The 17,441-nt window shown below is 40.1% G+C and overlaps 1 protein-coding gene across 4 annotated transcripts in view; it reads right to left on the reverse strand.

Moving 5' to 3' along the window:
* Positions 1-5,417: 5,417 nt before the first annotated feature.
* APC (APC regulator of WNT signaling pathway) overlaps positions 5,418-17,441 on the reverse strand; it is a 69,380-nt gene continuing 57,356 nt past the window's right edge. For all 4 annotated transcript variants that reach the window (XM_081880301.1, XM_081880298.1, XM_081880299.1 and 1 more), the window contains 2 exons: positions 16,887-17,101; positions 5,418-16,051 (listed from right to left, as the gene is read on the reverse strand). In XM_081880301.1, the coding sequence (XP_081736427.1) occupies positions 9,472-16,051; positions 16,887-17,101 (6,795 nt within the window). In that variant the 3' untranslated portion in view covers positions 5,418-9,471. The remainder of the gene's footprint in view (positions 16,052-16,886; positions 17,102-17,441) is intronic.

Raw genomic sequence — 17,441 nt, forward strand, 5'->3', positions numbered from 1 at the left:
AGAAACACATTAACTGTGCACTGCAAGTCTCAACAGGCAATTACTGCTCCAGCTGTGTACATCGATGATCACACCGCTGCCTGCATACAGCCAGGGCAAATCCCAAGAGTCACCCAATCTCCTCACTCATTAATCATTAAATGGAGCAACAGCACTGGTAAGGAATGAAATCAGCAATTAGTTTAGGTTTGGAAACGTAACTGATTTTAAATACAATTGTATCAAGAAAATGTACAATTGATCTAAATGAACTGGCTCAAGGTAACTGTGGATCTTAATTTGAGTGTGCTGCACAAGACATATTTCTCTAACAATTTCGCTGGCAAATTTACAACCATGTTCCTATCTTCAGTAAGCTGTTATCATGTTTCAATTCTTTATCATTGCACACACATGCTGATTTAGTTCTAGTTGTGCTTTCAAAAGGGTTTAGTAATGAGAATGCTTAAGCAAGTGAGGCACATGCCAAATTCTTTAGATGGGGATAGTTGTGCTCAACCGGAACTGATCTGAATTAAAATTAAGATTCTTTATCAAATCTAATCTGGAATGTATCGTGGAACAGCAAGCATTAATTTAAAATACTTGCATGTTTTACTATGCTGCATCGTACAGAGAAGCTTACCATAACAACTTCTTCTCCCTGTACTTGTTCTTTTAAATGTGTTTAAAACTCAACACTGTTCCAAAATCTGGCCATGTCTTTACCAAGGCAGGCGCATTATGTGACCCATAAGAGCAGCAAAATAACTGTACAATGGTGATGGGATAAAATCAGGCCAAATCTTTATTGACGGCAGCAGGCAGGACAAAGGTTGGCATGACATTGGGTCCCAGGATCAGTTCAGCATTCCATAAGCCCATGTTGATAGAATGGATCCACTGGATTTGGACTGCTCCAAACCTGTATGATGGGAGTCAGCCAATGTTGAACGTTGCTGTGGTGCAAGCCAAGCAAACAAGGTCTCACTGTGGGACTAGGGTGCAGATTCCAACCAGGCAGATATCAAACCCTCGCTTGGGTTTGCTGTGGTCAATCCTCGCCTCAGGTCCCTTATGGGGGTGCCCACTATACTATATTGATCCTGACCAATGCAGTTTCTGCCCTCATACAATGTTCTACTGCCTAACAAAGGAAAGCCATATTTCACTGTGGGAAAGACTAAAAAATCCCCAACCAAGTGCCAATCAGGTTGAGAGAAAAAAACATTTCCGGCCCTATCAACTGGCAACCCAAAATTGCTCAGTGAAGGCTCTAATCCGAGGGCAAGCGAGCGGGAAGCTCTCAAAGCAAAATGAGCTCCAGGGAAAGCAGCCTTATCTAGGCTTTCCCCTCCCCCTGCAGAAAGAGCTCATGGGACAGCTTTTTCCCATGAGCCCATCACACAGATAAGATACTGGGCAAGACCTTGCCCAGTATTTTGCTGCAATCTATGGGCCACAGCGCCACCAGGCGAAGGCGTCCCGTGCTTATTCGTCAACACAGCAGGGCTTATCATATACATGTTTGACAGAGTCTGAGGTATACATCTAGCAAAGTTCCTTGCTACTGCAGAACCGTATCAGACCACTTTCACATTACAGTCGTACCTTGGCTTTCGAACAGCTTAGTTCTCAAACGTTTTGCCTCCCAAACACCGCAAACCTGGAGGTGAGTGTTCCAGTTTGCAAACTATTTTTGGAAGCCGAACACCCAACGGCTTCCAATTGGTTGCATGAGCTTCCTGCAGCCAATCAGAAGCCGTGCTTTGGTTTCTGAACATTTTGGAAGTCAAACAGACTTCTGGAACAGATTCCATTCAACTTTTAAGGTATGACTGTACAAGCCTTCAGCCATTTTCCAGGCAACTCTGTATCCTAGAATTCTCAAAACACAAATAGGGAAAAGTAACATGGAAAGTAGCCCTTAACAAGCAGAGAATAGTATACTCCATGTACAGTCAGACTGTATATTTTAGCTTAAGAAGAGGAGGAGGAGTTTGGATTTGATATCCCGCTTCATCAGTACCCTAAGGAGTCTCAAAGCGACTAACATTCTCCTTTCCCTTTCCTCCCCCACAACAAACACTTTGTGAGGCGAGTGAGGCTGAGAGACTTCAGAGAAGCGTGACTAGCCTAAGGTCACCCAGCAGCTGCAGGTGGAGGAGCGGGGAATCGAACCCGGTTCACCAGATTACGAGTCCACCGCTCTTAACCACTACACTACACTGGCTCCTGAAAACAATCTGTTGTAAGAAGAATGGGTGTGCAAGGCTCTGCTCTCTAGTTTTCCCAACACATACAAACACCCATCAAGAGTATTGGAAAGCGCTGAATTGCCTAAGGAGGTCATTATCATTCATTCATCCAGCAGGAATGGCTAAGAGAAGCTTGCAACACGGATCAATTAACAGATGGGACAGGAAGGGATTATGCAGACAGAGTGGTGGCACCTCCCAACGAAAAGCAGATCAGTCCTGAAAAATACAGCTGAGTCTTTAGTCGATTCCAAGCAGAAATACATTTGCATGTGCACAGACGGCATATTTCTTGATTGGAGGAAAAGCTATGAGAGCTCCAGAACCTCGAGATATGAAAAAAACCTCAACGCTACATTAAATTAATAACTAATTTTTTATCTTTTGGAAGGGAATGATGTAATAGTGGCAATTGTTTGGATTTCCCTGCAGGTTAAGGATTTGAAGACCACTCCCTAGACTTTTGCTGTCATTAGGAAGTTCATTTAAAGAAATGTTGAATAGTCTGTATACCTGACCTGACAGTTTCCCAGTGTCTGCTCCCCAAAATACAGTCGTACCTTGGTCCGCAAACTTAATCCGTTGCGGAAGTCCGTTCCACTCCCAAAACCGTTCAAAAACCAAGATGCGGCTTCCGATTGGCTGCAGGAGCTTCCTGCAGTCAAGCAGAAGCTGTGTCGGACATTCGGCTTCCGAAAAAGTTCGCAAACCGGAACACTTACTTCTGGGTGTGCGGCGTATGGGCGCCAAAACGTACGAGTACCAAGGCGTTTGAAAACCAAGGTACCACTGTGGGCACAACAAACCTGAGCATACTGGGAACTCGCAACCTCATACTGACATTAGAATTCAAAATAGGGGGGAGGGAGCGTACAGAGTGTGGGTCATAGGGAAAGGATGTTCCTTGGACTGCGGAATCTCAGAAAAGGATAAGTGGGGTGGAATGTGTTGGAGATATGTTAAATGAATCCAGCTTTCTGGTAGTGGACTTAAATTCAATGTGAATGTTTACTGCAAAGGTCATCAGGCTTTAAATATAAATGCTGCACATCAACTACAGTTGATGCCTAATATTAATACTGAAATTGTAGGGTTTGTTTTTTAAATTTCAAACATTGAGACATTATCTAGGGATTCCCAGTGGTCTGTGAACCATGACCTCAATGGTGTTTCTGTAAAGATACATTTAAAAACCATACAGCACCTAGCACCTACAAAGCAAAAATAAGTGGTCTGCAAAGACCCTCAGCAATTTTCTAGTCCATGGGGGGAAAGTATGGAAACCACTGATCTAGCCTAAATATTAGACTGCCACAGATTTCAATGGAAGAAATACATACATGCTTAAATCTCTCCCACTGAATTCCGCCTAGATTGTAGTTATTACCATTTCCAGCAACAGAGCCTGGGAAGGCTGTAGCTGAATGATAGAACACCTACCTTACAGAAAGCTTACAGGTTCAATCTCCTGGTAAGGTTGGGAATGACCCTCGTCTAAAATACCGACTGCAGATAGGTCACCAATGACAATACTGAACTAGATGGAACCAGTATTATGGCTCTGTATAACACAAGTTCCTAAACATCGAACCGTATTTGAAGATGATTTTTTCCCATTTTGTGTTCTGTTCCAGGAGTTCTGAAGCCATGCTCTTCAGAGTCAGGGGATACAGAACAAAGCAAAATTTTCATTTTAAACCCCAACATAGGATTATGCTAACAAGACCTTTGATATAACATCTGTCAGTGGCTCAAAATCTTAAATCAACACAATTTAAGCTGAAAGAATGCATTTAAAATGAAACAAGTTACACCTCACTGTAAAATTGTTGGTATATAAGAAATTGGGGTACAGGTGGAATCGGACTGTATGTTGGTTTTGTGGTAAAACACATAATTTAGAAAGAAAGAAAAAACTTCAGATGACATAAAGCTGAGAGGAACGGCAAGAACTTCAGAAATAAGAATTAAATTGCAAAAAGGTTTTGCGTAAAATAGAATGCAGGAAGCAAAATTGAAAACATCTAGGAATTATCTGATCACACATTGTGAGGTCCAAGTTTAACCCTGGTGCAAAGATTATAATGCTAAGCATGCACATATCTCCCATTAGCATGAATGGGCAAACCCACTTGCATCAGAAAAAAGGTAAATGCAATATGGCGTCCCACTAACAGTGTTCTAGGGCAATACGCTGTTCCATTTCTGTTGGCATCTTCATATCTTTAATGGATCTAATTCTAGGTCTAATTCCATATTTCACTGTAATAAACAAATGATAGTAAAGGCATATTGACAAGGAGCTGTGATGTGTAAGCATGCACAACTAAACATGCAGCTACTGATTCACGGTTTGGAGAAGAGAAACTGAAAGGAAAATGTGAAAACTGCTCTAAAAACAAAGTCCAGGAACAAATTAATATGCAAACAATTTAATTACAAAGTCATAGACTCACACAGATGTTTATTTATTTATTGGTTTGTTTTTTAAAAAAAGAAAAAGCATTTGGCCATGTTAGTATTTTAGCCCTTTTCAGGAGGCGGCTCGATGGCCCTTGTGGTCTCTTCCAACTCTATGATTCTATGATTCTACAGGGCCTTAAACATCCCTTCTTGGCTCAAGATTGAGGATACATCATAAAGGTCACCATCAAGAAGCTTAAAGAGGCTACATCAAAAAGATTGTTGTTTTTTATATATATAAAAAAACCACCACAGGATTCTCCACTTAAAAGCTGTCACTCACTACCTTTTGGTCAAGAGAAGAACATTTTAAAGAGGGCGACAGACAAGTGACAAATGTATTGTCCATACACATTTATTAACTCTAAGCTGTGAAAATGTGGTATGTATACTCGAAAAGTGTACTTGCTTGACAGCTAATACAGACACTGTAAAATTAATATTGCCCTGAAGATTGACACTAGCTCTGAAAGTTGACATGTTAAGCAAAGATCTCCACTGGGTTTGTTAACTATCTTGCCCTATCAAATAGAATTTATTTATCATCCTCAGATTCCATTTTACATAGTCTAATTCTGTTCAAATATCCATTCTTGCCGACACCTAACACAAAGCAGAAGCAGAGCAAACTATAGCCAATCTTGAATTTGCAATTGTTTGTCTATACAATGATACCTGGCTTAAGAAGGAATTAAGGTGACTTATTAAAGACACACCTAAATATCTTGGATTTTATTAATGGCAGTTTGCTGTATATTTACATGTAACACATACATAAAGGTTTTTGGACTGAACATGCTCACTTTGGAAGCTTTTTATGTACATGACCCATGAGCAACACCGAAAAACTGAGAACTCTAACCTTGAAGTCATTCAACTATACAGTTATGAATTAATTTCGGTTAAACACAAAATTTCAAATTTTAATTTTTTCATTTTCATACATTAAAAATATACATAGAAATTCAAGTTAACTTCTCAGACATGTCAATAGTCAGAGATACTACTTTGAAAACAACTACCTCAGAGATCTTAAGTCACGGTGGGTTTGTCAGAGAAATGAAAATGTATCAGAATACTGACATTACATTATGAATAGTAAAGCATAGTTTACAGGTTTCTGAAAAAGTATAAAGTACATAACTTGCAACAATAAATTATTTCATTGAAGACTCAAGTTAATCACAGTTCAATGAATAATCTTAAAAGGGAAGGTATGGGCAATAATAGGCTTAAAATACAGATATGGTCACAGCCTTAAAATAAATATGTCTGTATGCCGCATACATTGAAACTAAAGGTACACTTATTGTAAAAAAAAAAGTTGAACATGACACTTTGCACATTTCTGGTTTTCCTGGGCTTAAAAAAAGATGAAATTAATCTTATCAAATTATTAGTTAATTTCATTTTATTTCAGTTGAAGTCAGTATTTAATTACAGAAAAGAAAGCTCTTGGCTTGTACAGTGACTCACAGCTATCAAAGGAATGGAGAATTTCAGTTCCAAAGCTCAGAGTGGAAGCAGAAAAGCTTTAGGAGAGTCAAATGGAATTGAAAAGAAGATGCTTTGAGTTTCTTGACTTGGCTTTGCCATACTGTGTGGTGCATCAGACCTATAAACTAGTGATTAAATTCATTAGAAGTAAAAATAGAAGTAATTAGCAAGTACAAATTTAAGAGCATCAGTGACGTCAAGTAGCCATTCAAGCCTGGTAGTCAACAACAGAGGATACATGCAACCCCTTTGGTGGGCTTTCCCCTAGCTGTTCTCCCCATTTTAACAGCTGTGGGAAGGGAAATGGAAGGGAATCATATATATGAACAAATTCTGATCCTATTGATTAATCCATATTGGATGTGGTACATAAGTTACACCGAAACAGATACATAAATGTATCATAAAAACTTTAAGATAGGCAGGGATCAATCCACATAAGATAGTCTACCAATATGGTATGCCCACTATATATGCCCATTTAAAAAGGCAAAAAGTATAAGTAATAAATACACAGAGTGGAATTCAATGTCACACTAAGACGAATGTTCGCCTGCACAAGTGAATCAGTTTATCAGACAGATCAATTCCCGCTCCCTTCCACGTGCATGTTGTTCTGGGGGTTCTCGTGACTCACACATCCGAGCCAACTGGGGGGCATGTGGGTTGGGGGGAAGCCCCATTGTGTAAGCCAGGCATGGCCAAACTTGGCCCACCAGCTGTTTTGGGACTACAACTCCCATCATCCCTAGCTAACAGGACCAGTGGTCAAGGATAATGGAAATTGTAGTCCCAAAACAGCTGGAGGGCCAAGTTTGGCCATGCCTGATGTAAGCCCTTGTGTGGGGCTTCCGCTGATGAGGTTTGTCAGGTAAATCCCACCCATATAGTCTTGATAGAGAATCAGGAATAGGGAGGTGTGTATTTTCTTAAACAATAATTTTTATCAAGAGATATCCCACTTGTAAGCTTACTTATTTTTACTCTCTTGTAAACCGGCTTTTTAAAAGCCTTTTTGGATTAATCAGCTAATCTATGTGCCATTTTTTAAAGGGGGGGAGTCAAATTAGGTGTTTGCATCTAATATTAAACCATGGTTTACAGTTACAAGGATGAACAACAGAAAGCCTTGGCCTTGCATTCTGCTATGAAGAATGCAGAAATTCTCATTTCTATTTTAGACAGCCAAACCCAGTCAATGTGTAAATAGTCTTAATGATGTAAATAGTCTTAATGATGGGTAGAGGAAACAAGCCAACTTCAAAACACAGTTTACAAAGCTGGCTTGTTTTCACTAACCATAGTTGAGATTTACCAGTTTAGGATTTGGATATCGCACTTAAGCTGTGGCTAATCAAAAGCAAAAGTGTAAGCTTCATATTTCCTCCTTGCAGCCATGCCAGAGGATAGGGGAGAGTGAGTAGGCCCTAGGCTTGCTGCATTGTGCCCTCTTAATGTAAATCATGATTTAAGTCTGATGTTTTAACTGGACCGCTTAATTGATTGAAAATGCATGTTATTTGTTAATATCATTTTAGCTTAATATAGAGTTTAACAGGTTTTGGAAAACTATAACTGATACAAGATCGCTTTCTCTAGTGTGTCGTACGATAAGAACCCCCGCCCCAATGTCAACGGTTAAGATGGCGTATCTGAGGACATTTGCCAGCAGATTATGAACCCTTCTATTAAACAATTACATGTATGATTTTAATAATGAAAACCAGCCTGAGACACAAAACTGACTTGCTTACTACTGTAATCACGTGCACACGCATTTTGCTATTTTTGAATAGAGGCACTTAAGTTTAGCAGAGTACTTCTGTTGTAAACAGTCTAATGAAGGTCTCTTAAGACAAAGCATATGTGAATACAAAGTTAGTTAGAGTTAAACCAAAGTTAGTGTGGTTTAATGTACAAATCTTATTTTCTAATAAGACACTTGCATTTAGTATATTAGTCTCAAAGTATTACCCAATTTCTTTTTTATTATTTAAATGCCACAAACCTGAAATAAGCTTCCAATCTTAACCCCCTCCCCCATTTTTTTCAAAGCTGAAAAACTCTTATTTGTACACCAAATAGCACTCTAAGCTGTGTGTGTATGTATATGCATATATATATGTGGAAGTACTACTTTAAGCCTCTTTCTGTACCTGGAACCAATTAAAATCTCAACTGAAAACACCAATGCTTGATTTGAATGCCGTAGATATACATGAGTCTATTAACAGCAACTATAAACTGGAAGAGTACCAGTGTCTGTATCAGGCAATGGGTGCAATCCAGATCCATTAAAATTGATGTGAATATTTCTACTGACTTCAATGTAATATAGATTATCCCCAACAAGCCTTGAGTAAGTGCATTAATACATAATACGAATATTCCTCAAAAATACTAAAACATTGATTTCTTATGTACTGCAAAATTAACACACAACAAAATGTACATATAGCAATAATTTATTCTGAAACGTTCATTTAGTTCTGTTGAGACTTCACCCATGTCTCATTAATAAAAGAGCAGCCATCTCACCTCAAATACCAGAATATACAACAAGTTACAGCATAGCAAAAGTCCTACCTACTGTCAGTTAAAATCTAGTTCTGGTAAAATAATTTTGTTCAAGTGTTACACATACACAGATTTTCCTTTTTTTCTTCTTTTTTTGGAGCACAAAACCAAAAGGTAAATCATTACACCATAACTATCTATGCACATTATGTGACCACAGAAATGTTTATCATCATTTCAGAAAATGAACCATCAGTTCTATCCATGCAGAAAAAACAGGCTTGTTCAGCAGAAACCATATTACTGTGAATTTCACAGCCACATGATTAATTATAAGGTTAAGTGGCTTCACAAATACTTTTTTTTTTGCATAAATACCAATTTCTCCCTGATGTAGTTTAGTCATTTTGCAAATCTAGAAATGAGTGATATAGCAATAGATTTCTCTCTTTTAATCTCTGTTCATCTTTCCTGAATACCCCCACCCCCACCCCACCTAAACAATTAAAGGTATGGGATGTTAATTAAATATATGTAAAACATACTGTACAAATATAATCGCTTTAGCAATTTTATTGCTAAATAATAAATTGGGACTCCCTCAAATATTATTAGTGAAGACAAAGAATATCAAATATGGCTTCCAGAACAAGGACCCTCTACAAGAATCAAAGCTATTTACAAAAGAAAAACCCCCAACTTTGTATAGTTTTATTAAAAAGTTTCACATATAGCATTAACACATGAAAATTCTTTGTTAAACAGAAGTTACCAGGTAGGATCCAGAATGACGCTTAGGACTTTGGGCACCACTTGAATCTGTACCTTCAGTCTTTGAATCTCGTTTTTTTGTGCTGTTATTCACTGGCGTTGGTATCTGCGATGGCCGAGTGGAACTGGAACTATTATCCACGCTGCTTTTTCTGGGGCTTGGATTGTAGTTGAAAGGAGTCACTCTTGCCGCAACAGCACCACTGGGCGAACTGTGTTTGCTTGAGCTGCTGGAACTGAATGGCGTACGTTCATTAACAGTGTTTTCACTAGTCTCTGGGGCAAGGGCAGGGTTGCCTAGCAAAGGTTTCGTTTCCGTTCCTTTCTTGTCTGGACTATCTACTTGAATAAATGAATTCAGGCGGTTTTCTAAACCCACAGTACGAACAGGGACATTCCCATTCCCTGCATTTTGTTTTCCGTTAAGATCTTTGCTATTCACATTCCCTTTCTCCGAAACACTGTCAATAACAGGGGGCGTGTTCCCTGTGGGAGATTTTCCAGATCTAGGATTATTAATAGGGCAGTCCTCAATCCTCACCCAAACATCTTCTGTCTTTGAGACGGCAGGTGCCATCTGGTAAATGAGAGTTTTTGAATCAGAACCATTGGTAGCACCTGGTGAGGAATTCTGAGGAGGACTTGTCATTATCTGAGGAATTTCGTTCTCTTTAATCTTCCGCCAAGTACCTTTTGTGGGCGCTTGACTCTCTTTAGATTGCTTGAGTCCAGAAAAAGAACTTGCATGTTGCTTTTCATCCTCACTCTTTGCCTTCTCACTGGATTCTGAAGAAGCCGAAAGAATTGAGGAAGAACTTCCAGTCCTACGCCAGGTGCTCACACGAGGAAGTGATGAGGAATGTTTACTATGTTCGCGCTTCCAAGTCCCCGATCTGTTAATGGGCAGCCTGGAAGGACTCTCTGAGTGAGACCGAGTTATGTCATGCCGTTTTGTTGGTCTCCCATCACTGTATTCCAAAGAAGGACTCAGGCTAGGAGGTAACTTTCGCCAACCACCAGCTTGGATGGCTGAATGAGTAGATAAAGACATATCAGGAAGGGATGGGCTTAAAACTGGAGTCTGTGTTTGGGACTGTGTAGGAGAGTCTGGTCTGGAAGGTGACAAAGATTCAAATGAGGCAGACTCTTCCAATTTCCTTCTTAGAGTGGGACTTGGAGTTTCTTTAATAAAAGTTGACTGGCGGACCAAAACAGGTCTCTCAGATCTATCAGATTCACTCCCACTAGATTTGGCCGATGACATTCGAGATACATCAGACTTCTTGTTTGATCCGCTGATACCAGAAATTTGGTTCAATCCTTTTGAGGCAGATTCACTTCTGGGAATACCACTGGTACTTTTGGGCAACCCAGTTTGTTTTCCCACAGTTTGCTGGCTCATCTGTCTGCCTGGAGAGGTGTATACCATTCTTCCTGAAACAGAAGACTTAGTGGAAGTTGTACTCGGAGAAGATGTCCGTGGCAGCTGGGAGAGTTTATTAGGGGGACTTATGCCATTTCTGCCGGGTGAAATTGAATTTCGGCCAGGAGACTGCAGAGGTCTGGTTAAGGGTTGCTGTTGTGGTCTAGAAGGTGTGGAATCTCTAGATCCTGATCTAGAAGGTCCTTTACTTGATCCACCCTGTTGAGATGGCTGCCTGGATATAGGACTTGGCTCAGATTTTACAGATGGTTTGGCTACTCTGGGAGAACTAGTAGAACTAGTTTGGTTATCATTAGGACTTTTGGAGGTTGCACTCTTTAGTTGAGGCCCTTTTTTAGAAACTGGACTTGTACTTGAGGAGCTATTTCGAACTCCAGGAATATGAATCATTGTCCTACCTCGGGAGATTGAGGGCATATTGGTTTGCAAAGGCTGTTTCAAATGACTTGTAAGTTCTGAATTAGAACGAGCTTTACCTGTGATCATGCTTTTATATACTTTCTTTCCTCCTTTGATACCTTTATTTTCAGATTCTACTTTCTTTGTTTCCAGTGTACTCTTCTCCCCAGGTTTAATAATTCTTGGACCCTTATTACTAGTAAAAGGTTTTTCTTCTTGGTCGGGTGTAAGATGAAAGGGTGATCCTAAGGAAATTCCAGATTTTAATGAAAGGATTGAATCAGAGTCTGATGAGGCTTGTCTAGACAGTGATGCTGCTGCAGCAGCTTGATGTAAGCTGCTAACAATAGAATTAGCACCTTCTTGAATAGCCTTCCAGTCAAAATTTTCTGAATCTGGTGAGAAACCATGTTCTGAATCAGGCCTTTGTATATCCTTCAAATCTAGTGTCAGGTCTTCTGCCAAAATGCCCCCCATATTTCTAGAGCTATTTTTTTCACTGTCTGATTTTGTTCTAGAAGGCTTTTTCTTTTTAGGCATGGCAGAACTAATACACTCCTGTAGAAGATCATCCTCTGAGTCAATACTAAGGGAACTGAGGGAACTGTTTCTTGAAAAACACACAGGAGTATCTTCAACATGAAATGATTTAGGAGCGTAGCCAGAAACTTGTGGTCTACTTGGTTCTATCTGTGCATCAGATGGTTCCATTTGTTCTCTGTGTTCACTTTCTTTGTTATTGTTGTTTTCTTGATCAATATCACTGAGAGAACTCAGAGATGAATTGCGAGAGAAGCAAACAGGAGTATTTTCTATTGCAAAATTTTGTGTTTTCTCATCGGAAGCTGCAGCCCTTTCTGAAATATCTTTGGATGACTGAGAGAATGGAGTTTGCTTCTGCACCAGAGTTTTGGGTTGCTTTCTTCCTGCTGGAGTGTGTTTTTGGCAAGCTTGCATTCTACTGCTTGATTGCTGGCTTGCAGACTGATGTTCTGCATTGGTACTAGGTTTAATTTCCCTTTCTTTCCCCTTTCTCAGTTCTGCCTTTTCCCTTGAAAGATCCACTTCGTCGTCAAAGTCTAGAGAACTCAAAGAGTCATTACGTGAAAAACAGAAAGGAGTTCCTTCAATTGGAGTGTAGTGATGGGGGGAATCAAATGCAAAGCTTCCTCTTGCACGCTCTTCATTATTTGGAAGTTTTTCATTGAAGTCCCTTGAGCTATTTTTAAGGTTTTGTTTCTTTGTCTCTTTGTTGTCTGTATAGGTTCTTTCACTACTAAAATTACTTTTTGGCTCTGTGGTTTTTCGTAAGCGTGCTCTATACTCATTAGTTTGGGGTATGGGTTTTACTGGTGAAGTTGGTTTCTTTTTCTCAACTTCTAGCTGATTTTTGGCACCTACTGATGAGGATGTAGATGCTTGCTGGATTTGATCCATTATCTTTTTCACTCTGAAAGGTTTGTGACTTTTCCCTTTTGGCATAGCGGAATTAATGCATTCTGCAAGAATATCATCACCTTCTTCTGCTTTGTCATCATCCAATGCAATAGTAGTCCCAGTTGACTTTTTCCCTCTCTGAGCATCATCAGTATTTCTGCCTTCTGTGGGAATGGTATCTCTCTTTTCAAATTCTGCAGGTTCCATCAATGTACCACCTGTCTCTGCATTAGCCAATTCATTGGGTGGTGATTCTATTGTGAGATCACTCAGCGATGTAGCCGTCGAGAAATTTATTGGCGTTCCCTCAACACAATACACGCGTGGCATATCATCTCCAGGTGTAAAACTAACGTGTTTTTGAGAATGCAATCTGCTTTGAGAAGGGAGAAGTTTATACACAGGCAACTGGCTTGGCTTCCTGGCTACAGGTGGAGGTATTTTTGAAGCAGTTATCTGTGAAGGCTTTTTGGTTTTACGTGAAGATTTTGTTGGCATAGCAGAAATAATACATTCCTCCAATATTTCAATATCATCTTCATCTGAATCATCCAGGATATCCTTTTCAGTCTCTGTGGGCTTCTCTGTCTTCTTCTCTTGATTATCCTTTGTGTCATTTGGCTGTTCAAGTTCCGATTCATTCCCATGGTCGTTTTCATGTACAGGAGGCATTATTCTCAACTCTACATCTTTCTGTATAAACGGTTCATCAAGACTCAATGCACTTAGGCTTGATGAGCAAGAAAATCCATCTGGTGTACTTTCTGTAGCAAAATGTAACAAAGTATCTGCATCTTGCAATACCTGTACTCTTTGAACAGCTGTATTTACAGCTGTTTGCCTTGGCCCAGACTCTCTCTTTTCAGTGGTGGGTATTTTTGTCTTGACTGTTTCTCTCTTTACTTGGGTTGCTTGTGGAGGGGGTGGGGTTTTACTTCTGCTTGGTGGCATTGTTTGCCCAGGACTGTCTGGAAGGTCACTTGGGCTTATAATACCACTCACCATCCCACTACAAGGCTCGCTCTGAACAGAGCTAGCAATCGAACGGCTCTCAAAACTATCCAGGGAACTGACAGAGGTACACCTACTAAACATAAGCGGAGTCTCCTGCACATAATGTTCTGGCGGGCTCTTGGGAGTTTGCGCACCACTTTTTGAAGGAGATTTGGCACCCGAGGAAAATTCTACAGCTTTGTGTCTTGCTGAATCAGAAGGGGATAGACTAGAAGCCTGAAGTCTATTTGATTTTGTTCTTATGTGTTGTGAGGCTGAAGAGGTTTCATTTACAGTACCTGCTGCAGACAGACTCCTACTATTTTCTTTCATCCCCGCTATCTTCAAAGAGTTATCCGTATCTCCTGCCCGTGTGGATTGTTCACGTCCTGTTTCATCTTCAGCTGATGACAAAGATGACAGAGAGCTACATCTTGAGAAACAAATCGGTGTATCTTCTACACAATAGGTCTGTATTGTTTCCTGGTTGATGGAGGGTGCTTTGCAGGACGCAGACTTCTGGGTGTGACCGGCTCTACTTTGAGCAGAATTTGGGTGAAGCTGGTTGTGTCTCTTTGAGCCAGCCGAGGTTGATGTATTCCCACTACTTGATGAAATATGATCCGTTTTAGTACTCTGCACTGAAGGGCTCTTTGAAAAAGAAAAAGATGGCTTCTGTGAGGAAGGAGGAACGTCTGTTGAATACTTGAGACTGTAATCAATAGGCTGATCTACATGGTGCTCTTCTTCATTGTATTTTATGCTATAATTAGTTGGATGATCTTCTTCCTCATGCTGTTCCTCCTCAGAGTAGCGTTCACTATAGTTAGTTGGCTTATCATCCTCATAATCATCAACTGGACATATGGACTGGTTCGCTTTTGGATTTATTCCGTGACTGCAGGTAACTCTGTTCTGTTCTGAACTATTAGATTCCCTTGATCTGAAAGGAGATACACACTCTGTCTGTCCAAAAGCTGACTGATAATTCATGTGTTTATTATCACTACTCTCAGTGTATACAGGGTATGCTCCACTTTGGCTTCTGGACTGTCTTTGTTCATTCTGCTTTATTTCCTCTTCAATTATGTGCTTAGGTCTTGCCCATCTTTCATTTTGTGATGGGCTTTGCCTTCCAGAATTTAATTGCTCATCAGAATATTTTAGGCTATAGTTTATTGGAGTATCTAGCTCTCCATCGTTGTCATCCATATGGTTAGCACTGTGTATTTTATGGGCTAAATCAGCAGGGTACTGTCCATAACTGCAAAATTTACTCTCTTCATCTTCAGAGTAAGATTCAATAGGCTTCATCTGTCCTCTTTTACCATACCCATCACTGCTACTGACACTATTTAAGCTATCATTAGAAGCTCTCTTATACTCCACTTTTGCATAAGGCACAGGACATGTCCTGTTCTCAGATTTAGGAAAGTTGTAGGTATTTGTGTGGGAATGGGCAGCGGCTGTTCTTCTTAAAGCATTCCTATCTTCTGGCAAACAGTGCATTTCAGTTACAGATCCATTGCTTCTCTCTTCTTGTGGAATATGCATATTTACTTCTTCCATCACTTTGGAAATCTGGGCTGCAGCAGTAGAGATCTGCATTCCCATTCGTTTAGAGGAGCTCCCAGAATTTTCTGTTGCTGAATGATAGCTGCTTAATCCCATTGCACGCTCTCTATCCAAGCTCCTGTCCTTGTCAGACCGAGAACTCTCTGTATTTCCTCTGCTTGAGGAAGAAGAGCCAGGCAGTACAGTAGTGTTTAAATATGGTGGAAGTACGGTTACATTGCTACTATTAAAATTCTCGGACCTGCAAACTCCATCTTCATGTCGATTAGCATCTAGAACATATTCACTGTACAGATTCTGTTTGTGTCTTTGCTTATTACGATGAGATGTTTTGGGACTTAGGTTATCAATATTGTCAAAGGTCTCGGATAAATGTTGAGCATCTAACTCTGCTTCCAGTGCTTTTTGCTTTCTAACATGAAGAGATGGTAAGCTTGAACCCGGAGACATGATGTTAGCATCTTTATATTTCGCAGGCCTGTTTGCCATTAGGTTCCTTAGAGCTGCAGCACTGCCCATGGCTATCATCTTGTGCTTTGAATGTATGAGATTTTTGAGCATGCTAACAGCTCCCATGTCCCACAGTGCTTCCTGGTCCTTTGAATTCCGTGCAGAGAGGTTCCACAAGGTTCCACATGCATTACTGACTATTGTCAAACTATGAGACTTCAAGTGATGCAGCAAGGTTTGCAAACAGCTGTTCTCTCTTAGAATTTGCCTGGAATTTAAAAAAGGGGGGGGAGGGAGGGAATCACTTTAACAAGATGAAAGACAAAAAAGTGTCTCTGTTTATTTCCTGCTAATAATGTTGTCCAAAATCCTATAAATAGGCATTAGCATAAATTCAATTTTAGACCAGGATCTAATAATGACTATGTGTGTACAGAAACTGTTTTTAGGATAATACTGACACTGTTGCTCCCAATTTGTCACCTGGGCTCAAATGGCAAGCTTGGAACAGAAACTTTTATTCTGCTTTGGGTAATGTTTCAGGGGGGAAGGAAGGTTCTGTCAGTGACAGAGATGGCTTCCTGGGGTTTCCCCCCCTGCCCCCTGTCTATTACCAATGGGGATAGCTTTTCTGAGTGTTCCACCTGCAGTGAAATATGTGTGCATTTATATGTGACTGCAGAATGCATCCCTTTGGATTCCAGCCAAGGTTTCAGCTAAGAACATCCCTACTTTTAAGTAGGCTTATCCCACACTAACAAACTAAAATAAAGTTGATTTGTGCTGTACAAATCACATTATTCAAAACAGGGCTTATCATGTACTGCCTTTATATTATCTTATATTTGTAAAACTGGGATCATTTTTTATCACAAGCAGCGCAGGAATCTCTTACCAAATAAAATGCTTACTTATGTTCCAGAGAAAATTATGAAGCTGCAGCCATCTGAGCAGTGAGCTTCTAACAATAACACTGCAGCAATAATTTATGTAGCAGCATACAACAAAACCAAGTATAACTAATCTCTGCCTCCTTCCAGTAAATGTCATCTGCTGCATAAAATGCATGGCTTACTGCTTAGGTAACTAGATGGCACACTTACCTGTGGTCCTCATTTGTAGCAATCAAGCTGGAGACATTACGCAGTATTCCCCCTCCACTTTCAATGATAGCTAAAGTATTTGTTTGACTCCGGTAAGTCAGTGTGCCAACTAAAAAGGCAAGAGCACCATCCACAGCACATATATCGGCTTTATTCTCAGTGCAGTGGGCTGACAGATTCCATAAAGCACTCAGTACGCTTTTTAGGGTAGATTCCTGCAGAGAGAGCAAGCGCACTGAATTAAGAGGGCTGAAATGCAACCTTAAACCAAACAAATTAATGTTTTGACACTGGTAAAAAAATAATAATCAAGAGAGGAATCCAACACTATTATAAACATGAGCACAATGTGAGGGGGCACAATTGGGGGGAGGGGGAGCCCTGTTGCTGTTCCATTAGTGAGACCAGTTAGTTAGTGTTTATTTTGCTACTGGTAACAACTTCATTGTCTGCTGCATATAAAAGAATGGCACTCCAGTGTTAATTATTAGTGAGTTAGCCTCACTGAACTCAGTGGGAATTGCTTCTGCCTAAACAGAGGATTGTATCCAATGT

Source organism: Podarcis erhardii, assembly GCF_964252035.2.
Source record: "Podarcis erhardii genome assembly, chromosome: 11".
Classification (NCBI taxonomy): domain Eukaryota; kingdom Metazoa; phylum Chordata; class Lepidosauria; order Squamata; family Lacertidae; genus Podarcis; species Podarcis erhardii.